General features: G+C 52.3%; 1 protein-coding gene across 1 annotated transcript in view; it reads right to left on the bottom strand.

The window, feature by feature from the left end:
• Nucleotides 1–26,027, bottom strand: part of Myo18b (myosin XVIIIB) — a 239,358-nt gene that overhangs the window by 179,372 nt on the left and 33,959 nt on the right. The window contains exons 11-14 of the mRNA XM_008849005.2: nt 25,416–25,479; nt 20,597–20,741; nt 4,153–4,326; nt 1,272–1,362 (exon numbers count right to left, since the gene is read on the bottom strand). Coding sequence (XP_008847227.1) covers nt 1,272–1,362; nt 4,153–4,326; nt 20,597–20,741; nt 25,416–25,479 — 474 coding nt within the window. The remainder of the gene's footprint in view (nt 1–1,271; nt 1,363–4,152; nt 4,327–20,596; nt 20,742–25,415; nt 25,480–26,027) is intronic.

The following is a 26,027-nucleotide window of genomic DNA, read 5'->3' as shown; positions in this document are numbered from 1 at the left end:
AGTTGATTCTACAGTCCTGATGGTGAAGATACTGGCTACTCGGTTGCTACGCAGCAGGCTCATCCTCTAACAAGACTTCAGTAGCCTAATTATGCTGCTCAGTCTGGGGAAGCAGGGAAGTGCTTGTCACATGCCCACCCTAGCCTCTTTCCCCATGAGCCATGTTGAGCTGCTCAAAGGGCTTCTGAAGAGGCCAGGTGAGGCCGGGCTCAGAGCAGGGAACATGGGTTGGAGCCAACTCCTGCAGCCCACTGCACAGCACACACCCTGCACAGTCATACCCTGGCCACCTGCCTTTCTGTCCTTGCTCCTACCCCCAGTAGGAAAACTTAGAAAATTAAATGACAAAGACAGCATGCTGGAAGACACAAGAGGGAGGCCAGCATGGAGCCAGCTCCCATTTCCCCTCATCAGACTCTTCTCTGTGTACTGGGCCGCTGTGAGCAGTAATGACACAAGGCAGATTGCATCATTAGGGCAGCCCCTGGCCCTTAGCAGGTGCCCCTAAATCATTAGCGTTTATTGTATTGTTGGTATGATGGTATTTGTGTGTGGACATGTATGCACATATGTGTGCACATACATGTGGAGGCCAGAGGTTCATGTCAGGTTTCTTTGTCTATTGCTCTTCCCCTTACACTTTTTTTTTTTTTTTGAGATAGGGCCTCACCATGTAGACCAGGCTGGTGGCTAGCTTTGAACTCACAGAAACCCACCTGCCTCTGCCACCTTGGCCAGCCGCCCCCCCCCCCACTTTTAAAGGCAGAGTCTCTCACTAAGTCTGCAGCTCACTGAATGGCTAGAGTAGATAGCCAGTGAACTTCAGGGATCTGTGTATCTCCACCCCTCCAGCACCTGGATTACAGATGTGTGCCGTGTTACCATGCTTGACTTTTTACATGGGTGCTAGGGATCTGAACCCAAGTCCCCATGCTTACGTGGCCCCACTTTGCCTACTGAGCCATCCCCCCACCCCATTGTTGGTAGTTTTGCTGTTTGAAAGTTACTTCAATGCTTTATTCATTTCTTTTAATCTCCCAGTGACACTGGTGAAAGAGCCATGTCACAGAGGGAAAAAGGGAGATCAGAGACATAATGGATTTGCCAACATCACACAGCCAGTGGACAGCCAGGTGGGATCTGAACCCAGATCCATCTACCTTCAAAGTCTCTCGCTTGCTCAAACACTTCAGTCTGCTTAATGCCCTGGTTTGAGCCCCTTGAGCAGCCGAGGGAGGCCCTGGCTGTGTCTAAAAATGACCATGTATTACCTGTTGATGAGTGAGACCAGGGCAGCAAAAAGTTCTTGGTACAGGCCAGAGGCCATCCCTTCCACACACTCCACGCCTGTCATCTTGAGCCCTGGAGAGGAGAGACAGCAATGGGTCAGTATTCCAGGAGTGTGACCTTGTCCAGGACAGAGGTGTCGCTATAGAGCAGCAGGGGCCACAGGAGTTAGAAATCCCTTCCCCCAACCAGGAGCTCAGATAATGGTCTTAGCACAGGCTACAAGCATCTTGGGGACCCCATGGTGTCCCCTAGGCTGGCCCCACCTCAGCTTGACGCTACCAGGAAGTAGTAGAACCTTTCTAACACATGGAGCCTAATGGGAGGTATTAGTCACTGGGAGTGTGGCCCTGAGCCATGGACCCTGGCCTTTTGATTCCACTCTCTCTTTCCCTATGCCATGAGGTAAGTGGCTTCTTCATCAAAGGGTGCTGCCACTCCACTACCTGGAAGCAACAGGCCAGCCCATCACTGAAACCTCTGAACAGCAAGCCCAAATAAACCTTTCTTCTTTTGAATTTGATTATCGCTGGTATTTTGTTACAGTACAGAAAGTTGACTGGCACAGTCACCTCCCTAGGGAAGCCCTCCCTGACTACTCTTCTTACCTTTAGGCTGATTCCCAGATCTATATTGGGTTTCTAGCTCCAACTATAGCCTATTCTTATGTGGTCATTTTTTTGAAACCTCTGAAGCTGGGAGGGCCTTGAAGTGAGGGACCATTTCTGAAGTCAGGGCTTTAAATCCCTAGCACTGGGTTCAAGGTAGAAGTATAGTCCATGTTTGTGACTTGCACTTCTCTGGAGGGAAACTGGATGAAGTTATGTCAGAAACAAGCTCACGTTCATACACTGGGACTCAATCACTTCACCCCGAGGCTTTTATTTGGAGGAAATATTCTGAGTAACAAAGATATCAACTACATAGACTCTTCCAGTCGTTGGTTGACTTGGGAAGAATCACTTTGGAGACCATTTGCACAGCCCACAGCATGAATGGGTGAGATCAGTGGGCCCACCAGAGCAGAGGCCCTCAAAACCCAGGTGTAGACGTCTAAGACCCCTCCGGCCTCTCTCCAGCGTCAGAGGAGTAGAGAGGCTTAGCAAACTCTTACAATCGGCAAGATTTGATTGGACACACACCGGCATGAATGCAATCCATTAAAGCAGCCACCCTCCATGAGGCCGCGAGGAAGAAAATGGTACAAGAAACAGGCCAGTCACAGCCCCAACCTTCAACCCTGCTCCATTCACAGAATTAGAATCCACCTGCTGGTCTGCAAACTCTAGAATCTACATGAATATCTCTGCTTGTGTATTCTAGACATCCTGCCCGCCTGCCGCAGCCCCCCAAACACTCCCCATCCTTCCCTTGGCTCCACCCAGACTCTGGGCTGTTGCTAGGCAACCCAGAACCTTCCAGCATCACCCTAGTCCTGTAGGTCCCTGTCTCTTTAATGACCACCCTTGAGACCTTGGCTGGAGGTGTCTACACAGACTCAGGAAATGGTGGGCATGTGTGTCTGTTTTGTGTGTGTTCTTTGCACGTGTCTTTGCATATATGTAGTACACATGTCCGTGTGTGCATGCTGTCTGTGTATGCATAGAGGTACATGTATGTAGTATGTGTCTGTGCATGCTGGTCAGGCGTGTGCATGTGTGTGTATATATGTGTTAGAAAGGATGGATGAGGACAGCTGAGCTTGTCCCAGGCACAGACCTGGAGGGAAACAAAAAAGTCTGTGGGATCTGAGTGACAGCAGACTGCAGCTCCAGGGACTGTGTCCCCAAGGTGCACTTCAAAGCAGCCCTTCCCCTCATCCCAAGCCCTCCTGTCTGACAGAGCACAGAGAGTTCTCAGACACCTCCAGGGCTCTGCTCACCCCAATCTTCTGCAGCAAGGGTGTCTGGCCAACGGAGCCACAGCTGGGGACTCTAGGGATCCTACCCTCATGACACAGAGCTGAATCCTGCCACCACCCCCTCACCAGTGAAACCTGAACCCTATTCCTGCAGCTAACCCTATTCCTGTTCTAGATGGCATCTAGTCCCTCTGCTTTCCAAGGGCTCATGGTGTCTCCTCGCTCTGTACCCAGATCCAGCATCTGGCTTCCTCCTATTTCTTTCACCACTCGGTCACTGCTCCGGCAGTGTCCCCTCTCGCCTGGTGACTTCTTTTGTGTGCTGTTGTATATGTGTGTGGTGTACCTACATGCTCATGTGGGTGTGTACATGTGTGCACATGCATGTGGAGGCCAGAGGTGTCTTCTTTGTCCTCCACTTTAGTTTTTGAGGCCTGGGGCTCACCGGTTCAGCTAGACTGGCACTGAGGATCCCGTCCTCCAATCGCCACTCTCTAAGCACTGGGATAGCAGCCGTGCACTGCCATACCTGGCTTGAATGTGGGAACTGGGACCCGAACTCAGGTCCTCACACTTGCACAGCAGGCACTGAGCCGTCTCCCCAGCCCCTCAACTGATCCTTTCTATAGGTTCCCAGTGGAGCCTCCCTTCTCCTGTTCCCTCCTCAACCTTCAAGCTGAGGTTGGCAAAGAACAAGTCAGACGTTGCCCTTCCTGTTTAAGCCACCTCAAAGGTTCTCATCGGTCACTGCAAACAGTATGTGGTGGCTGAAACCCACACCCCAACCAGCAGAGCAAGCTATTTGGCCATAAGCACCAGGCAGGTAGGAGCCATGTCCCTTTCCACCCACACTGGCGACCCCTGTGCCTGGTACAGGTGCACGCGACAGGTCTCCAAAGAAGGCTTGATGAACATGAGGAAAAGGGAAAGCAACACAGGGACGGCCACCGTGCCACCCCAGCACAGAGCCAGGCACCCAGAGTGTAGCTACACAGGCTTGCTACCTGAGCCCGTGTCCTCATCCTTCAGGCCCCGCCGCTTGGGCCCCGCCGTCATCTGCTGGATGATCTGCCGCAGGTGGTGCTTGAAGGTGGCCGTATTCAGCTCCTCGTAGTCACAGCCCAGGACCTCGGCTGCACGGTTGGCCCACTCAAACCGCATGAACTGCTTCCGGCCCACTGTGGACAGGATGAGGGATAGCATACTCACACCCATTTTACCTTTTCAAAGTCATTAAAATATGTATGAGGACCCCCCTCAATAGGGGTTCAGGAATAGAAGTAGGCTGTGTCCATCCATGTGTCTGTTTATCTGTCCTCTCACCAATCCACTACCCTCTGCCCTCACATACCCGCCAGTCACCCAACTACTCATCCAGTTGCCCAGCCACAAAGCTATAGTCAGCCACCTGTGTAATCAGCCTGCATTTACTGAGCCCCTGTGATGTGATACACACTACATTAACCACAGGAAACCCAGTGGTGTTGAGTCACATAGGGTGGCTGCCTTGTGCAACTTACAGTCCAGTAAGGGAGTTAGACAAGAAGTAAGTGGACAGTCACCCAACTACTCATCCAGTTGCCCAGCCACAAAGCTATAGTCAGCCACCTGTGTAATCAGCCTGCATTTACTGAGCCCCTGTGATGTGATACACACTACATTAACCACAGGAAACCCAGTGGTGTTGAGTCACATAGGGTGGCCGCCTTGTGCAACTTACAGTCCAGTAAGGGAGTTAGACAAGAAGTAAGTGGATGAACAGATAAATGAGGTAACTTAAGGAAATAAAATAGGCACCATGCCCAGCACAAGGAGAAATTAAACCACGATGAAGGACAGAGACAGAGGCTCTGCTCTGCTAGCCCCCTGTGCTGGTCAGAGGGGCTGTGGGAAGATATGACTATGGGGCTGTGGCCATGGAGGAGCTGACTGCTCAGAGAACTAATAGGTGAGGGGGCCGTGCAAAGGCCCTGAGGAAGAAATGAGTGTGGTATGTCAGAGAGGCACGGAGACAACCACTGTGGCTGGAGTACCATGGGGAGGAGGAGGAGAGTAGTGAAGTGAGAGACACACAATACAGAGGGGATCCACACTGAGGAGCAGTGAGAGGCCATTTAAAACACGGACTCTGCACAGCATGAGCACAAACAGTGCTTACAGATGGGGGAGAAGTGCAAAGCGGATGACAAACCATCCCAAAGGATGGCTTCGGAATTCTCTCCATTCCAACAAGACCACCGGGAATGTGGTTAGACAGTAAGCACAGCTGGGTAAGGAGATGTCCTGTTTCCCCAACTTCCTACAGTGGATGCTGCGATCCAAATAAAAGCAAATGATTTATTAAATCACAGCACTGCCCCCCAAATGCCCTCCCCACCCTCTCATAAACGCATTTCTCTGAAACAAGCACAGCTGCCCTCAGAGACCCGCACTCCAGCCCAAGCTGATTCTGAGAGTCCACCGGGCTTGGAAGACATCTGAAGAATTGGCCTCAGAGCAGACTAGAATTCTGGGGGAAAGGTTCTACCTGAGACTTGAAAGCGACACGGCGCAGGGGGGCTCATGTGTAGTTGCTGCTTCCCAAGGTGTTCCTGTGCAACCGCTGCTCAGTGCTGGTCACCACAAGCATCACATTATCAGGCCCATTTTACAGACATTGAAAGTAAGACCCCTGAAGTAACGAGGCTATTCAAAAACGATAACACAAGTGATGATGGTGGTAACGGTGTAGTGATGATGATGATGAAAGTGATGGTGAGGATGGTGATGTCATAATGATGATGGTGATGGTGGTGATGATGGAGGTTAGGATGGTGGTGATGATGAGGGTGATGGTGGTGATGATGATGCTGATGAAGGTGATGGTGGTGGTGACTGTGGTGATGATGGTGATGATGGTGATGTGATAATGATGAGGGTGATGGTGGTGATGATGGAGGTTAGGATGATGGTGATGATGAGGGTGATGGTAGTGATGATGGAGGTGATGGTGGTGATGGTGGTGAAGGTGGTGATTGTGATGAGGATGGAGGCAGCACTAAAGGTTGTTCTGAGAGTAGCTAAATCTCGCTGACTTTGTCTTATTGAACATCGCATCTTTGTTTAACTCACCAGTTTGGAGGCTTGACAATCTATGCAAGATTCCCACATATGGCACCTTAGCCCTATTCATTATCTGTTATTTTTTAATTTTCACAACAGTCTTAGAAAACACTATTATCTTTTGCAGTTTTTGCTTCCCTGTTTAGACAGAGTCTCACTATATAGCCCAGACTGGCCTGGCACTCATGGAGTAGCTGAGGTTATTCCTGCAGGCTCCATCCCTGCCTTCACCTCAGGGTGCTACAGGCTGCCCAGCCATTGTTACTTACAGATGAGAAAAACAACTCAGAGAACTGCTGAACAATGGACGGCCGCTGAGTGGAAGAACACTTTTTCACTAAATCTGTCCTTCAAATATCACTGTTAGGAAACCTATCAGACTCCTGTGACCCCAGACAGAAGTTCTCTGAGGCAGGTTCACTTATCTCTTCCATTTAGACAAACACATTGTGAAAGGAAATGCTAGTGTTCTATCTTAGATGAGAACCCGTTATCGCCTGTCACAAGAGAACGCAGAAAAAAGTACAATACAGAAGCCAGCAGACCATTAGATTCTAATTAGATACGTTACCTCTGAGGCTGAAGCCAGCTCTCTCTTTGTTAACAAGGGAACTGAACCAGCAGTAGAGAGAGCCCTACAGACCATTACCCAGGAAGAGGCTCCCTTCTTCCTCAGTGGGGTAGTAAGTGAGCTAACAGGAGCTGACTTTGTGCTGGTGACTCCTGTCCTCATCCAGTGCCTCACCACCCACAGCCCCTCTGGAGTCTCCACACTTCCCCTGCAGCGAGTGACCTGCCCAGCCTCAAGAAACTGGCAAAGTTGGGAAGGGGATTGGTGATGAGGTTTCTGAAAGAAGGGGCAGCAGGCAGTCTGGTAGGCCCTCGGGCTCCTGTCTGACCTATGTGGACATTTCTGGGTTCTTATGAGTGGCTGCCTGTAGTGACATCGAAGGGGTCTACAGGGGCTTGGCATACATCATCAGCGCCCCAATGCTGACCAGGATGTAGAACCCAACCCTGAACTCCTCCATTTTGCTCAAATGGGGAGAGCAGCCCCCATCTTCCCAAGGAAGGCCTTAGTTAGTTTTTCAACTGAGATGTAAGGCAGAGAAAAACAGAACCAAGGGCCAACAGGACCCAAGGCCAAATCTGGTTCCTATCATTTGAGAATTGTCCAGTTGGCTGCACAGTCATTTTGAAACTGGGTCTCCCTATGTGTGAAAGATCATCAAAGTCCTAAGAGCCCTTCAGAAGGGTATAAGGACTGGGGGAGATGGTCCCCTGGTGACATGACCCCCCAGGCCCGCTGTGCACAGACACCCTTGCAGGTCTTTCTGTCTACAGCTTCAGGACCAAGCTTGGGGATCTCAGTGTCCCTTTCCCCCTCAAGGCCATCATTTGAAAATAATGACAGTCATTGAGAACTGAGAAGGACATGTCTTCCAGGCACTGTGCAGGACACAGCCTGTCCCTGTGCCCTGTCTCATGGACTTTCACATAAACTTTCCAAAATAACATAGAAAGAGCCTGCAAGTTCAAGTTTCTCATCCAAAGTGCTACACAAAGTAACTTAGAGCCTGGCCAGGCCCTGTGCAGCAGCCACCCACAGAGGATAGAGACCTGTAGGTGCATCATTGTTATTGAGCTCCTGACTTAGACTTGGCCCCAGGATGCAGTAAACACTTGTGACATGTGTCACCAACTGAGGACTAAGTCAAGGAATGAATAATTGGTCTCCCTGATGGCCGGTCCTGGCTACTTTCCAGCCTTACTCCTCCAAGATTCAGAAAAGAGAACAGGTTAGTTTTTTTCTCCCCCCAGGAGCCAGCCATCTGGACCATTAGTTCATACTCAAAACACCAGGAAAAGATAAAAGAATAATTCAAACCAAAGCCAGCCAGGTAGAGACATGGAGGGAATGTCAGAACCAGCCTCTGATAGGGAAAGTGGGGGCTAACTGCCACTGCCCTCTCTAGAGGGTCATCCACGCTGCCCAGACAGACTCTTCTCTCCTCCACTATGTTCACTGGGTCGCCAGCCATTCCTTGGGTGTGAGTGAGAAACAAGCCCCTGCAGCCAGGGAATACCACAGCCTCACCCCCCTTACCTGGACCCTGGCACAGCCTCCTCTGGTGCCTTCTGGGCTCACATCCCACACATAGAACTTGCCCTTGAACCCTTTTCTCGGCATCTTCTACCCCCAAGGTATGAAGCCAAGAGAAAGCTGATCAGGAGCCACCATGCACGGCCACACTGAGCCATGGTTAGCGGATCTTCCCACCAATGATGGCCAAGAGTCTCAAGAGGTAGCCGGCCCCAGCAAGCTTCTGTCTCTTTCCACCACCTTGTTTATTTCTCAAAGCCCACCTACATGTCTGGGTGAGGACAGGCTCCTGCCATCAGTCACCCAGAGCAGCGCTGCCTCAGTAACTCTTGGTGGTAACAGAGGCGTGGAACAGGGTGGGATGGCCACATCACTGGATGTTGTCTGGTTCCCCAAAGTGCTCCCCAATGGCAGTGATTCCATGGAGTGTTCATCTAGGATGCTGGGCAAAAATGTGAATCCTGGGGGCCAGGATGACGCTCAGTCAATAGAGTGTTCACTGTGCAAGCATGAGGACCTGAGTTCAAATCCCCAGCACCCATCTGGAAAGCCAGGCATAACAGAGAAGGCCTGTAACCCCAGCTCTGGGGAAGCAGAGACCAGAGGATTTCTGTTGGGCCTGCTGGGCAAGCTCCGGGTTCAGTGAGAGAACCTATTTCAAAAACTAAGGTGGAGGGAGATTGAGGAAGACACCCAGTGTCAACCTCTGGCCCACAGGCCCACATACATCCATGTATACTCGCACATACATGTGCACACACATGTACACATACACACACTAAGGAAAATGAGTCCTGTGTCATATCAGTGTTCCAGCTTGGTTACATGAGTGTCATCGCTGCGGGACTGCGCAGAGCCTTTGAAGCATATTTTGTGAATTTCCACACGGGGGGTGGGAGAGGGTTTCTGTTTAGACTTATTTGACCTCAAGACTATCTGGGCAGAGCCTACTGCATCTCTAACATTCCATCAGACATGTGGAGATTCTAGTTCCACTGAAAGAGCTCACACTCACCCAGGGAGTTGCTCACCCGTGTTCACTCTGTCCCCAGAGCCACCAGGCAAGCTAGGACTTGAATGGAGAAGAAAAAGGAGAAATGAGAGAGAAAAGGAAGGAAGAGGGGGAAGCCGCGGAGCTGCCGTGTCTGACGCTCAAATCCACCTGCAGAGGCAAGATTTTCCTGAGAGAGAGGAAAAAAAAAATTATGCACAGCTATTTTCTTTGTGTACTGTGGGTTCAATTGCTATCAATTACTGTGACCTCCTGCATTTATTAATAACCAAGTTACTTCTCCTTCCAACAATAGCTGAGCGGTTCCTGAATTACTCAACATTATGGGACTTATTTATAACATCGGAGCATCTGGCTCCCACTGCCTCACACAGAGATTTACAATTCAGAGGCCTAGGAGGACAGAGGCCACCTACAGAGGCGAGATAAGCCAGACAGGCTGTGGCTGCAGCAAGAGATAAAAGGGAGGGGCCGTGGAAACAGAGTAGCTGGTTCGAATCCCACCCCACTTCCTGCCCCAGGATGCTAAGAAGTCGGTTGACTCTCTGACTTTTAGTCTCCTCTTCCTAAAAACAAGAACAGCAAGGAGCAGAAGCCATGCACATAGCATGTGTGAGGACTCCACGAGGTTGGAAGTGCACTGGGTCTGCACCCCAAATGGCAGATCTGTCCAGGCGTGTCCAGCAAAGTCCTGTCATTGATACCATGAAAAATTGGACCTCGTGTTTCTTAAAGAGTTTCAAGTCCTGTCCCAGATTTCAGACTGACCCCACAGGTTTGCTTTGATGCAGGACTTCTCAGAGCCTTAGCTATGTCAGTGTGTGCTGGGAATTCATATGAAGAAAGGAGTCATTGGGGAGGTCTCCCAAACAATTACCATGGAGAATCCAGAGGGGAATGGCTCACAAAGGCTCTTTATGATGCTGGGGGATTATGGGAAGAGCCAGAAGCTAGATAGTTTTTAACATGACTGTGACATCTCAAACAGGAAACACTGCCTTTTGGAGCCTTAGTCTCTTTATCTTTAATATGGGTTGGATGATTTCCCAGCGGGTCATTTAGAATGTAAAACTGGCTGAAAGTGTCCCCACACAGGGGATACAAGCTGAGGAGCAGTGTGCTCAGGGAGTGAGCCAGAAGGTGTCACATGGGGTGACAGCAGGAGCAATAGGCAGAGGGATCAGCAGCAGGCCCATGAGTGATTTGCCCAAGGCCACTCTGCTGGCAAAGCAGACACCAGGAGTAAATTTTGCCTGTGTGAGCCCAGTTCAGCACCCTTTCAGCAGCCACATGCTCCTCACAATAGCATGCTGCATGGGTCATTCGTTCCATCCCATGGAACTCTTTGAAACAACTTCATCATCATCATCATTGCCATTACCACCATCATCATGACCATCACCATTATTGACTCCACCATCATCACCATCATCTTCATCACAACCATCATCATCATCATGACCATCACCACCATCATCTCTACCATGATCACATGATCATCATCGTCACAATCATCATGGCAATCACCATCATCACAACCATCACCACCATCGTGACCATCACCATCATCATATCTGCCATGATCACCATCATCATCGTTATCAGTACCACTACCATGATCACCATCATCATCGTTATCAGTACCACTACCATGATCACCATTATCATCATTATCACCACCCTTACCACCACCATGGTGCTGCTGAAACCACCAAAGCTCTTAGAGCAGCACCTGACCTGGCAAGCACTGGATGATGTGAGCTGCCAATGGTATTCAGAGAAAGAGAGGCTAAAAGAAGAGGGCCTTTCATGGGGCCACCCAGAAAGAGAGTGAACAGCCACACTGAGGCCCAAGTGCCCCCGCCCCCATGTTCCAGCTTCCACACACAAACACACCCAGGGCTGCTTGAGTGCTCTGCCTTGCCTTCCAGTCTTGGCCACTTCAGGGAGTTCATTTTTCAAAAAATGATAATTGTTTACATCTCAGAGCAGCCATCCCAGCTTAATGAATGAATTCAATATGCTCAGAAAATGCAGAATAAATCCTCGCCTGGCCCAGAATAGGCCCGGCTGCACAGCTGCTGGGCAGGGAGCCAAGCCACCAGCTGGGCCAGGCAGACAGGCACAGCCTTGGCCCTGAGAAGCATGTGGGCAGGGAAGGAGCTCTGGGAGGGTCTCAGGAGTGCTGGGTCTGAGGACAGATGGATTGAAGCTCCAGACGCCCAGTCACATGGCAGCCCACTCTTTAACTGGAGCTTGCTGCGTCCACCACAGCAGCGCAGGGGCCTCAGGTGGCCACCTGCAGATGGGAACTCAGGACTTGGGTCTCATGTGGCAAAAGATCCTGCTGGACTAATGCATGCCCTCGCTCACCAGAATCCCATGGCCTGGAGTGCCCTGTAGAGAGGACACGGCCCAGACCATCCACAGTCCACAGAGAGGACATGGCCTAGACGATCCACAGTCCACAGATAGGACACGGCCCAGACCATGCACAATCCCCACACAGGACATGGCTCAGACCATCAGCAGTCCACAGAGAGGACACTGCCCAGACCATCCGCAGTCCCCAGAGAGGACACGACCCAGACCATCTGCAGTCCACAGAGAGGGCACGGCCCAGACCATCTGCAGTCCCCACACAGGACACAGCCCAGACCATCCGCAGTCCACAGAGAGGACACGGCCCAGACCATCCACAGTCCTCGGAGAAGACATGGCCCAGACCATCTGCAGTCCCCACACAAGACACGGCCCAGACCATCCGCAGCCCCCACACAGGACACAGCCCAGACCATCCGCAGTCCCCACACAGGACACAGCCCAGACCATCCGCAGTCCACAGAGAGGACACGGCCCAGACCATCTGCAGCCCCCAGATAGGACAGCTGCCCATCCACAGATAGGACATCTGCAGTAGACAGAGAGGACACGGCCCAGACCATCTGCAGCCCCCAGATAGGACAGCTGCCCATCCACAGATAGGACATCTGCAGTAGACAGAGAGGACACGGCCCAGACCATCTGCAGCCCCCAGATAGGACAGCTGCCCATCCACAGATAGGACATCTGCAGTAGACAGAGAGGACACGGCCCAGACCATCTGCAGCCCCCAGATAGGACAGCTGCCCATCCACAGATAGGACATCTGCAGTAGACAGAGAGGACACGGCCCAGACCATCTGCAGCCCCCAGATAGGACAGCTGCCCATCCACAGATAGGACATCTGCAGTAGACAGAGAGGACACGGCCCAGACCATCTGCAGCCCCCAGATAGGACAGCTGCCCATCCACAGATAGGACATCTGCAGTAGACAGAGAGGACACGGCCCAGACCATCCGCAGTCCACAGGGAGGATACGGCCCAGACCATCCGCAGTCCACAGAGAGGACACGGCCCAGACCATCTGCAGTCCCCAGATAGGACAGCTGTCCATCCACAGATAGGACATCTGCAGTAGACAGAGAGGACACGGCCCAGACCATCCGCAGTCCACAGAGAGGACACGGCTCAGACCATCCGCAGTCCACAGAGAGGACACGGCCCAGACCCCGCAGTCCCCACATAGGACATGGCCCAGACCATCCGCAGTCCACAGAGAGGACACGGCCCAGACCCTCCGCAGTCCCCACACAGGACATGGCCCAGACCACCGCAGTCCACAGAGAGGACACAGCCCAGACCATCCACAGTCCACAGAGAGGACACGGCCCAGACCATCCACAGTCCACAGAGAGGACATGGCCTAGACGATCCACAGTCCACAGATAGGACACGGCCCAGACCATGCACAATCCCCACACAGGACATGGCTCAGACCATCAGCAGTCCACAGAGAGGACACTGCCCAGACCATCCGCAGTCCCCAGAGAGGACACGACCCAGACCATCTGCAGTCCACAGAGAGGGCACGGCCCAGACCATCTGCAGTCCCCACACAGGACACGGCCCAGACCATCCGCAGCCCCCACACAGGACACGGCTCAGACCATCTGCAGTCCACAGAGAGGGCACGGCCCAGACCATCTGCAGTCCCCACACAGGACACAGCCCAGACCATCCGCAGTCCACAGAGAGGACACGGCCCAGACCATCCGCAGTCCCCACACAGGACACGGCTAAGACCATCGGCAGTCCACAGAGAGGACACAGCCCAGACCATCCGCAGTCCCCACACAGGACACGGCCCAGACCATCCGCAGTCCCCACACAGGACACGGCCCAGACCATCCGCAGTCCCCACACAGGACACGGCTCAGACCATCGGCAGTCCTGCCTTTGAGGGCAGAGGAAGTGGGTGTGGAGCCACTGTGCCTACTGACATGTTCTTTTCTACTGTTTCAGTTTTTCACACAACAGCACCGAAGTGTGGCTCGGACATTGCTTTGGGCTGGGAACAAGGCAGTGCAGTCTCTGTTCTGTGCCCACATTGTATTCAGGGTCTTCCCAGCCTGAACGAGTTCACCTGTCTCTCCCAGCACCAGCTGGACTGACCTTGCTAATATGAAGCAGAAGGCGAGGTGCCAGGCCCGTCATTGATGACCTGGGACTCCCCGAGTTACAGCCCATTCATTCAGGGCCTGGCGTCTTTATGATGGTGTGCAGGGAGTTGGCAATGGCCTGGCGCCCTCCTTCTTCCTTGTCACTGGCCCCTCGTGGGCTTACATTTGGGATAGACTGTGTCATATATTAGACAACAGGTCAACAGCAAGCAGGCTGCTGAATTTACTAAAGGGAACATAAATTACCCACAACACTGGTGGGCCTTCAGAGAAATGAAACAAAGCCACGCAGCTATAAGCCATCCTTCTTCCAACAGACTGGATTCCACCAGCCACGGTCCTCTGTGCAGTGCTGAGATTCAGTGGGCACAGGGACACAAAGTTCCACTCTCTGGGGAGAGCGACAAGACCCAGCTCTGGTCTGAGCCAGACGCTCACTGGCACCACAGTTTCTATCTAAGTAAGGAATGTCACTGGTCCAAATCTTCACTGATCAAACGGACATCAGGCTGAACACAGCCTGCCCAGCTCAGAGCCACCCAACAGAACAGACCAAAAGCTTCACAAAGACCTGAGCCCCGGCTCAGTGCACACTTGAGCTGCACATTCCCTAACCGCCCCTGGTGGCGAAGGACAAGGTTCTCCAGAACCGAAGCAGAGATAAGTAATGAGTCACTTGGACAGGATTGCTACACAGCCAAACGGTCAAGAACGCTATGTGCACTCACCACCCTGTCCAGAACGAGGCCCCAGCTCCCACCCTCTTGTTGCTGTGACACACACCACAGGCACCAGCTCATTATTCATGGGACACTCTTGCCAGAGGAAGGAAACATGAGCTCCTGGGAATTATGGTCCAATGCCTCCAGCGGAGCAGCCATACCAGTCTTGGTGAACAACAAACTATAATGCAGACATGTTCTGTCTACTGCAGTGATGGTGCTCAGGTCCTGAGAGACAGAAAAGAGGCATGGATACTGAGTAGAGGGCAGGAGGGATGCAGCCACTCCAGCACCTGAGAGCAGACAGCCTAACACTCAGAGGCCAGCTATGCCCAGCAGCTTCAAACCAGCCTCACACATGCACCAGCACAGCCCAGGAGCCCCATGACCAGCCATGATGTGCTGGCCCAGAGGTGGGACAAGAGAGGACTGTGAGAACAGAACCGTCTAGCTGTCCTTCTTCCCAGCCCCAATGTGCAGAGTATTTGTCCCCCCACATCCTTCATCTCTCTTCTGTTTGAGAGCCATGGAAAAGTTTCAGTCAACAGATGTTAGAGTGTATTCTGTGGGTGGGTCACTGTGCTGGGCCCTGGTGTGCTGTGGTAAACGGAGTCAGATGGGGTCTCACACAGTCACAGCCTGGAGAGGGTCGGTGAAAAACAAGTGGCTGGATGTTGCTGCTCAGAACAGTAGCAACACCCAGGAAGGAGGGGAGGGGGGCAGAGAGGGAAGGACAGAGGGACATATGGAAGGGAGGAAAAGGGGAGAGGGGTGGAGATAAATGGGGAGGGAGGGGGGATGAGGGAGGACGAGGGAAGGGAAGGAGGGAGGAGGGAGAGGGAGGAAAGGAGGGAGGGAGATGGAAAGAGAGAGGGAGAGAGGGAGGGAGGAGGGGGAGAGAGGGAGCGATGGAGGGAAGGAGGGAGTTCTGACTTAATAGCTGAGGGCTCAGCAGGGTCCACAGACAGGACCCTGGTGGGAACAAGATGAAAGCAGAGACATCGCAGCAGCCGGGGCCCAGCATGGTGAGGCCAAAGGAGGCCAGAGCCTGTGGGGACCTGCCTAGACTTGACCGGTTCATGGGACAGTCACAAAAGACCTTCTGAAGTTCAGTCAACCCAACTAAGCTGTGGCTTAGCTCGTGGAGCCGGCATCACAGGGGTCCCGGAACACAGAGACCTTGAGCTGTCTGAGGACTCTGCCCAGGGCCTCAGAAAACAAGGAGCCAGGTTTGGGATGACACCAAGGATGAACCTTTTAGGAGGTTCCGTTTCCTCCTCTGGAGAATGGAGCAGATAAAAGTAGACAGGTGTGAGTCCCACATGCAGTGCCAACTCCTGTACCGCACACTCTGTCACTGACTCTCTTAATCCTCATAGCAGGCCTACACGGCAGAAACCCTTACCTGCCCATTATGTGTATGTGCATATTGTGTGTACATGTGTGTGCAGGTGCATGCGGAAGGCACAGGTCCATATAGGGTGTTTTCCTCAGTCTCACTCTGCCTTTTTTTTGAGACAGAGTCTCTCACTGACCCTGCTCACTGCTTCGGGTGCACTGGCTGGTCAACAAGCCCCAGGGGTACTCCTGTCTCCGACCCCCAGTGCTGGGGTTACAAACAACACGACCTCACCCAGTATTGATATGGGCACTGGGGATCTGAACTCAGGCCCTCATGCTTGTTCAGAAAGCACTTGATGAACTGAGCCATCTCCACAATCCCAGTCCATTTTACAGTAAAGAAACAAGGCTCAGCGGCTGGAGAGATGGCTCAGCAGTTAAGAGCACTGACTGCTCTTGTAGAGGACCCAAGTTCGATTCCCAGCACCCACATGGTGGTTAACAACCACCGGCAACTCCAGTTCCAGGGGATTCAACACCCTCTTCTGACCTCCTTAGACACTGCATGGCATGGGTACACTTATATACATGCAGGCAAAGTACTCATACACATAAAATAACAAATAATAAATACAATGTTATTTTAAAAAACGAAAAGAAACAAGGCTCAGAGCCTCCAGACCTGCTCCGATTCTTATCCACAGCAAGATTTTTCTCACTGGGTCCTATATTTCGCAGGGCCTAAGCACTTTTAAAACCTCCCAGTGCTAAACTAACATCAGTACTTGCTGTGATTTCTCTATCACTTCCAAAACCTCCACATCTGGTTACAAGACCCCAGATCTTCCCACCAGGACTGGTGTTGATTACAAAGCATAGGATTAGGGCTTTCAAAGAAGGCTGAGGGCCACAAGCAGGAGAGTATCATTTTAATGAAAAAAAATCCTTGATTAATGAAAATGATCCTTAATATATTTCAGAATGATATGTTATGACACAAAGCAAAGACATTTATATACGGCTGTGAAATTCTTAATAGCTGATTCTAGAACAACCTATTATGGAATCTTCCAAAGCTGAATGATACAGTAAATCACTGGGCAAGGCTTCTGGGCCGACTGACTGCGGCTCTTCCTAAAATAATTTAGAAGGTGGGTGGGAGGGGGAGGCGGGAGAATTACCGCCATAAGCATGTGTTAATAAAATATTTATAGACATGGCTTTCCCTCCTAGCCTCCTGGGCATGTCCATGTGAGGGGCAGCCCCTAAATGCACATCGGAGGGGATACACACCTGCCCCAGGAGGGGAGGGAGCTGAATGGAGCCCCCTCACTTCTCACCCACAGGTCAGTGCCTGGGGGGCCCTCAGCCTCATTTCCGATTGGAGGCAAAGTCCATACAGGGTAGACACTGGAAACAGGGCCGCAGTCTGCAGAATCAGTCCTCCTCCTCCCCCTCCTCCCCGCGTCTCCTCCTTCTCCTCCTCTTCCTCCTCCTCCTCCCTCTTTCTCCTCCCCTCTTTCTTCTCTTCCTCCTTCCCTCCCTCCTCCTCCTCCTCTTTCTCCTTTGTAGTCCTGTACAACAGGGTCCAGGGAGGAGTCCTGTTGCATGGCTGCCATTTCCAGATCAAGAACTGAGAGCTGGCTCACTGTCATGTCCTTATGTCCCTCTGCTCCAATCCCATCCGTGTCACCTCATGGGTGTCCCGGACTCTCCCTGTGGGCACTCTGGGCCTCTTTTCTCTGGCTGCAGAAGTATGCTGAGCCCAAAGGCGGGGCTGGCAGGATGGGCTGGGAGCTGGCAACTTCTAACATACAGAAGCAAGAGGGGCTGGGAGCTCCCGCAGCCCCTCCAACTGTGTGGCATTTCCCCCATGGCCTGAACCCCAAGTGCCCAAGGGCCTAACAAGCCTGAGTTCCCTGCCATCCTCCCCTGGTCTCGCCTCCCTACCCCTCTTCCTGAATTTATGGGGGACCCTATCCCAAATACGCACCCTCAAATATTTGTCTCATTGGCCTCCAGGGACCCAGTCTGAACAACAGCCCCTTCTTTATTCTACTGACTGCTTGGATAAGCTCTTCCCTGTGATCCTGGGAAAGGTCAGGGCACTCAGAGTTCTGTTAGGATCTCTGCCTCACTCAGGAGTTGGTGCCTGGTGGTATAGGCCAGACCTCATGGTTCCTTCTGTAAAATGGGTTGTTTCCCCCACACCATCCCCAAGTCACTGCTGTGCCCATTCTGAATTGTGTCTTGCTGTCTCCATCTGCAGTCAAAGCTAGCTGGGGGCTCAGGCTGAGTGTCATCTCCCCAGGGCATAGTCTCCAGCAGAAGGCAGCCTCCCTGCTGTTCAGACCCTGCCCCATCCTGCAGGACTAGGCACAAAGTCAAGGCCATGGGCTCTCTGTGGATGGGGTACAATGAGCCTTGGATGTTTTCGTGTAACTACACCATGCTCTGAGGACCATGACATCACTGGGTGACCTAAAGTGACTGTGTGCCAATAAAGCTTTATAGACAAAGTCATGCAAATCCCATATTTTCTATGTGTCTGCTGTGTTCTGATGTGTGTATGTTTGCACAGGCATGTATGTATGTGTGCACATGTGTGTTATGCATACACATGAATGTGTGTGTATTATTCAAATGCATGTGTATATATGTGTGTGTGCATGCATGTGGGTGTGTGCATGTGTATTTGTGCACATGCATACGTACGTGTGTGCACACATGTGTGTATGCATATATATGTGTGTTGTGCATGTGTGCATGTGTTCATGTGCATTGTATGTGTGAATATGTGTACTTATGTGCATGTGCACATGTGTGTGCACGCTGTTGTGTGCATATGTGTGAATTCATTTCACTGAAATGCACAAACTCCAGTTCTCAGCATTCCCACAGCAGGCAGCTGGCTGAGGTGGCCCTGAGCCATGGGCTGTGACCCCTGGTGTCGCTGAAGGCAGATGCGAAGTAACCCATAGTGGCTTCTACAGGTAACCAGGGCTGAGCAGGAAGAGGTGTATGCCAAGGTTAGAGGTGGGGCAAGAGTCTCGTCCCTGATGTGCAAGACTCAGACCAGCTCCAGGGACCAGGAAGCTGTGGCGAGACGTTCCAGGCCCTGCACAGAAGTGCTCACACACAGCCGAGTGGCCAAGCACAGCTGGCTGAGCTCTGCAAGGTTAGTGTGTCTGTCCTCTCCTTGGACCAGCTGGGAAATCCCACTTTACTTGCCTTGTCCCTACCTCTCCCCCATGTGACTTCTGGAAATTTCACATAGCCAACCTCCACAGGCTCAGATGGGTGTGTCCAAAGAAAGGGACCTGGGACCCACAATTGTGGGATTAAAGACTGGACCTCAGCCTGGGGTGCTGGACAGCAACCAGGGTCCCTAGATCCAGCCAGGGTCCCATATATCATCCAAGGTCCCCGGGCACCCGCCAGGGTCCCCACATACCAGCCAGGGTCCCCAGATTGACCTCAACAAACACACAGGATCATCTGACAAGCAAATTCCAACTCCATGTCTGGGGCCAAAGCAAATCCCTCCCCAGGACAGTCACAGCACAGGATGCCCTGAGCCCCATTCAGTAGGAGCCTCACTGTTTATGAACCCCACCGTCCTCTCAGAACCTCCTACCGTGCCTAGAGAAAGAGTAGAGGAGGTGGGTAGGAAGGTGAGGAGCCCGGAGCACCCGTGTGGAACGTCACTTACAGCAGGTAAGGGTAAGGCCTGGGGGATGCCGGGACGAGAGCAACACAGAGGTCACCAGGAGAGGGGAGTGAAATACTCCTGCAAAGGTCCAAGCAAAAACTCATAAACATGCAAATGCTTGGTGTGAGATGCTGATGGTAAGGATGGCGAAGCCAGAAGAGGCACATGTCACAGAGTGCCTGCAGCGTACAGTGAAGGACTGGGTGGGAGAGGGTGAGGGCAAGAGGGACAGCCGGAGCTGGAGCTCACAGGTGAAAATGGAGACGACAAGGGAGCTGATCTCACAGACCAGAGGTGGAACTCCGCAGGTGCGGTGGGGACAGCACCACCATTAACTGACCAGCCTCTGCCCGCAGCCTAAGGCTGCTCTGCCCAGCACGTAGCCACTGCCAACTTAAAATCATCAAAATGGCATAGATTCAGGGCTTGGGAGGTAGCTCAGTGGTCAAGTGCCTGAAGACCTGAGTTCAATCCCCAGTAACTGGGTAAACAAGCAGGGCCTGGTGGCATGTGTGCATAATCTCATCTCTGTCTCTGGCGAGAATCCCAGAGACAGGAGAATCCCAGCCAGCACAGCCTAATCAGCAAGCTCCAGGCCAGTGAGAGACCCTATCTCAATAGACAAGGCAGATGACACCTGAGGAACAAACCCAAGGGTGACCTCTGGCCTGCGTGCACCCATGAAAACACAATCACATGCAATTCTAAATCTAATCCTTCATCCACAGTGGCTGCCTTTCAAGTTCACTGTGGCCCCATGTGGCTGGTTGCCACTGCCAAAAGCCCTGACCCATTTCCACCTCACCATGCCCAGCTCACAGCCCCCAAACAGCAGCTCCCAAGACCCAAGTAGCAACAGGTAGGGTCTGTCCCTACATCACTGAGAGGCCTGTCTCAGATACCTGCCACAACAGACAGCTGGTGCCCGCCTGCTTGGAAAGAGGGACGTACCTTTGCAGGCCCCCGCCACACCCAGGTGATAGATGGCCGCCAGAACCCTCCAAATGGCCTGCTGCTCGACCTCTGAGATGCCCAGTGTCTCCATGGCACTCCGGAGCTGGGCAAAGGCGGCTGCTGCCCTCTGCTTGTCTTCAGGCTGAGGAAACAGACAGAGAAGAAAAAGAAGCCATCACCATGGAGAGATTAGAATCCACAGCTCTGAGCTGAGGTCAATCTGTGGGCACACAGTCAGTTTATTACCGCAGTAAATTGCCCATGGGTAAGCCAGGCTGGGTTTGGCAGGCACACTAAGACTTCTGGGAAAGTTGTACGAGTCCTTTCTGTCTGGGTTGGGGTGAAAGGTAGTTTGATTCATTCAGGGAAGATTTATTGAGGGTCCACTTTGTGCTGGACTCTGATCTGGGGAATGCCAAGATAAACCAGCCAGGACCTTGATGTTGAAGAAGAGGTAAGATACAGAAAAGCAACAGGGTGTGGGAAACAGGCTGCATAGTAGATTCCAGATCCCCGCTGGGCCATGATGGGAGTTCAGAAAGTAAACAGGGGGAAGCTGACCACTGAGCTGAATAGAAAGCCAAACAGGCAGAGGGAGGCATGGGAGCAAGGAGACACTGGAGGCCACTACAGGTGGCTGACCGACCTGGGACCAGAGGCAGTTATGAGTGGAGGTGAGTCAGACAGGAAAGGAGAGAAGCTAAGGCCGGTGACTCCATTTCCAGGCTCAGGGCAGACATCACTAATCAACCAAGATCATGCCCCAAGCCCGTGAGCCCTGATTCATTTCAAGACAACACCTCTTACCACCACCTTTCACTGAGAAACTGCCAAAGAATTTGAAGCAGGAAAATCAGAAAAATCCAATGAGATGTTCACGGATTATAGAGGGTTTCTCAGATTCATGATTCCAATTACGTTTGATTGAATATTAAAATTAGTCTCAAACTCCTGTGCGCATACCATCTGGCTGAGGACACTCAGCCCAGAAGCCTGTGGGGCTGAGAGGAAGCAAGGCAGGAGCAGAAATTCTTTTGTCGATAACCCAGTAGGCACATAATGACAGACTAATTTGCACCTGACCTTCGCAGAGATTTGGGGTGAGGAAGGGCGACCTGTTAGAGCTGACAAGCCTGTATCCAGAGAGGGCAGGATGTCTGCCCAAGGTCACACAGCAAATTCATCACCAATGTAAGATCAGAAGCAGGCTCCTCTGGCTCCCAATCCAAGCCACCTGCCCTTTCCACTCCAGCCACTTCAGCTAACGGGGAGGCGGGCAAGACGCACAAGTACAATGCCCTCTGCCAAAGCAGACGGTGACCTTGAGAGATTTACAGTGGAAACAGCTCAATTAACAGCAGAAGCGAGTCCCAGGACTCCATCTTATTTCTGGGCCGCCACAGAACCGCAAGGTCCCTAGCAACCCAGAGCTCAGCCTAGCAACTGCAGCTGCCTGGAGCAGACAGAAGGAAGGACCCCGCCTTGGTTATTTATGAGATTTCAAAGTCCAGGAGAAAGGACGCTTAGAGGACAGGACAGAGCATTCTTCGGCTCCCACTGTCAGTGAGGAGCATTTGACGCCAAATAACAGGCTGAGTCCACCACTGGCCAGTGGCGTGAGAGCAGGGGGAAGGTTCTGGTAAGGCTCATTACTTCCTTCTTTCTCCTGCACCCACATCTCTTTGGAAACAGAACACATGAATCAACAAAGAGATATATTCCTGCCCAAAGTGATGAGCTTGGGAAGATGGTTAGAGTTTTACATTTCTAGGAAGCCCAGTGCTTTTTAAGCAACTCTGCATAGTGGCCCAACCAATCTGCTCTTGAGTCAAAATCATGAAAACAGAGTAAGTCAGGCAAGTGTGTCAGTCAGCCCCCAACCAAATGTCTAACAAGAGGAGAAAGAATAAACAGGGGGCAGTGTGCCCAGAGCACAGAGAGGGAACACTACACAGCAATGAAAAGGAACGAACCAGTGATCCAGCTGCTCATATGTATGAGGTGGGGCCACAGCCACAGCCTGACATGGCAGAGTCATCCAGGTGGGACAGAGTTATTCAGCTCTGGCCCATTCTTCTCTGTGTATAAAGCCACTAAGTCCATGATGGGAGCCACCCTCAGGGCATCACTGAGCCTTAAACTCCTCCAAAGGGCCTGCTCCAGGTACCACATGAAGATTGTCTACAACATACATAGAGTGCATTCAGACCACAGCAAGTGTCTTGTGTTAAGTAGTCTGTGTCTGTGAAGTTCTAGAACCGCAAGGTTACAACCAAGGCCTCAGAGGGTGGCTTGGGAGAGTAGAATCCCCCCAGTGAGGACATGGGGTGGAGCTACAGGCAGCTCTGATGGCCTGGCGGGGTGCTCATGTTCCTGAGAGCTGGTCACATGAAAGAGCCATACCTCATGCAAGTTACATTAGATTTCTATTCTTTTAAAGTCAGCGCAAAGAAGAAAACATCAGAATCAGAAGAATTTGCACTCACTTGTCTGATGCAATCGAAGCTTCCAGATCAATCAAAGACTCAAGTGATTTTGCAGAAAAAAAATTAAACCCAAATGTTCTCTTAGCTTTCAGCTGGGCTTGTTTTAATGCACCCAGGAGAGTCCCAGAAGACAGAGATGCTAAGGACAGGCTGCTGGCTGAGGCAGACCAGACTCTGTACTCGTAAGGCGTGACCTGGCACAAGTCCAGGTCCTTGTATGGAGATGGAAATAAGATCAAATGCTGTCCTCTTAAGATCAAATGAGGCACTAAGCACAAAGACCTAGTGAGTACTGGCTCACAGTGGTGTTCAATGCTTGGTGGGTCTCAGAGCACTGCTGCCCACCTCTGGCTTTGCCTAAGTTGTTCCACCTTCCTGCGACACCTTTCCCCACTGCTGTCCAGCACACCATGGAAGGTGACTGACGTCTGGCTCTGCTCTCAAGGGACTGACAAACTATGGAGAGGCCAGGTGCACAGACAGACCAGTGACACAGAGGGCGACAGCCATAGGTGGGAAGCTGCATCACAGCAACAATCGATGCCTCTTGAAAGAAGGGGAGCCGTAAGTCTGAAGGGCAGGAAGCGGAGCCAGGCAGGGGCTATCGAGAGCAGAAGGCTCCGCTCGGAAGGGACATCGGGTCAGATACAGGTGAGTCTGAGCATCAGCACCGCCAAAGCCAGGTGGCTCGCACAGATGATCATGCAGGGTGGGAGCACACACAGATGCGGTGCAGCTGCTTGGAGGGAGCTGGAACTTGGTTACGATGAGTCCAGTGGTGGCCTCGGGCAGATGGAGAAGAGACATGGGAATAAAGCCAGCTCCCATTCCTCCGCAGCGAGGGCTTTCCTTGGACTCTCCAAAGCCCCCCAGCGCCTTAGATCACCACCCACTTCCCCCAGGGCCCCCATCCTCTGCCTCTGGGATTGCTGCACTCTGTCCCCTGGAGCTGCAACCAGTGCCTGAGAAGATTCTGAGACTCAGGACAGCTGCGGGACAGTCACGAGGCACCTTGCAGGGACGTGAACCTCAGGTAGACTGTGCGAGAGGGACAGTTATAGTGAGCCAGGGTCCAAGTTACCAAGAGCCTCCACCCCTCCACTTCCTAGCAGCCCACCTGCCATCTCTGATGGGGACTAAGGACAGACTGTGTCCGTTGAGTGGGTGCTACATCCTGGCAGCACTCTACTCCACCAGCCATGCCACTTAGAATGACAGCCAACTTATAACTTGTGATTTCTTTCCTTCTGGGCTTTTCCACTCAATCCTTTCAAGTCACAGCTGACCACGGGTGACTGAGACATGGATGGAAAAACCCCGAGAAGCAGAGACTGCTGTCCCCGCATGAGACCATGGCCACACAGAGATACTGCATGGCCACAGCTCTCCCACAGGCTCCTTCTCAGCCTCCATCCCACCTCCTGCCCCACCCCAGTTCCCAGGCAGCAATGTTCTTTGCCCCCAAAGACAGTGTGCACTTCTGTGATTCCCATGTGGAATCTAACAACGCCATTCTTTTAAACCCCAGCACTTGTCCCAGTGTGATTATTCTGAGAGCTGTACATGTTCCTGGTTGTAACAGCAGTTCATCCATTTTCATTGCTGAGTAATAGTCCATGGAGGGCTATACCACACTGGTCTTGCCCATTGACCTCATGTTAGAAATGTGGGTACTTTCTGGGTTTGGCCTGCTGCAACTAAAACTGCTTTGGATTTTTGTGTAAAATGTTTAAATGAACATGCGTGCTCATTCTGGGTAAATACTCAGAGCATCCAAAGTATCATGCGAGAGAAATCCATGTAGCTTTTAAAAGTATCTACCAAACTCCTTTCAAACTTGGCTCTGGGATTTTACACTCCCACCAGCAGACTCCACCAGGAACCCTGGGGCAGGGGATGCCTGCCTTCCTCCACTAGACTTAGTGCCTCTGGAGCGCCCCCTGCTGACAGACTCAGGCCCAGTGCGCTAAGACCTCAGAGCACATGCTTAGATACTATCACTATCTTACGGAAGATACAGATGTTCCAAGAGGTTAGGTTCCATCCTGACGTCACATACCTGAGACACGTCAGAGCAGGGGTTAAAGTGAGATACTACACTTTGAGGCACATGCCTGTCCTCTCCCACATACACACACCCACCCCCTTTGCAGGGACAAGTCTCATTTCCCCAACAAACCCAGACCCTACAGAGGCAGCCCCTGCCTCCCCCACATGACCACCACTGCCAACTCTAGATCCAGAGTCAAAGGAGGCAGTGGCCCAGCAGACCCTCCATTAGCTCCCATCTTGTGATGCAGACACACCCTGCTGTGACACTGGCCACTTACTTTGGACCACACGCCCATGCCAAAGGCACTGCTCTCCACTGTCTGGTGCAGATTCAGCTCCGTCCTGGAAGAGACAGAGTTGAAGTGAAGTGGCCGCCAGGCCCGAGACCACAGGGCAGGAGCCATCCCACCGTGGGGCACACACCAGGCTCTGAGCCACACCAAGCCTCTATCTCCAAGGTTTGTCGCATGGCCTCCCCGATTACCCTACATCCTGACCCCACAGCATGCTCCTGAGAACCAGGCCACCCAAAGGAGCATCATAGGTCAAATGAGGGGACAGAGTGGACCTGGGCCTTCCTGTCATCTGGGTGCTTCACACAGGCTCAAGCTGAACAGCACCAGGAATGAGCCTCATCAGCACTGTGCAAGCAGCAGATCGATCTTATTCCCACCTCACAGATGGCCAGAGAAGGACACTGAGAGTCCCAGCTGGCCACACAGAGCTAGGCGGCCCAGAGCTCAGCTGGGGCCTCTCTTCTCAATGAATACTCTCAAGGGGGACCTTGTTCAAGGCCACACAGTGGCCCTGTCACAGGCTCTGGAGAGCAGGGCCTGCAGGTCCCCTCCCTCCAGCTCTGCAGGGCACTGACCCAGAGGGCACTGCCCTGG

This window comes from Nannospalax galili, unplaced genomic scaffold (genome assembly GCF_000622305.1).
Source record: "Nannospalax galili isolate Female #2095 unplaced genomic scaffold, S.galili_v1.0 scaffold103, whole genome shotgun sequence".
NCBI classification, from domain to species: domain Eukaryota; kingdom Metazoa; phylum Chordata; class Mammalia; order Rodentia; family Spalacidae; genus Nannospalax; species Nannospalax galili.
Note: the sequence above shows the minus strand (reverse complement) of the source record. Positions and strands in the feature narration are given on the sequence as shown.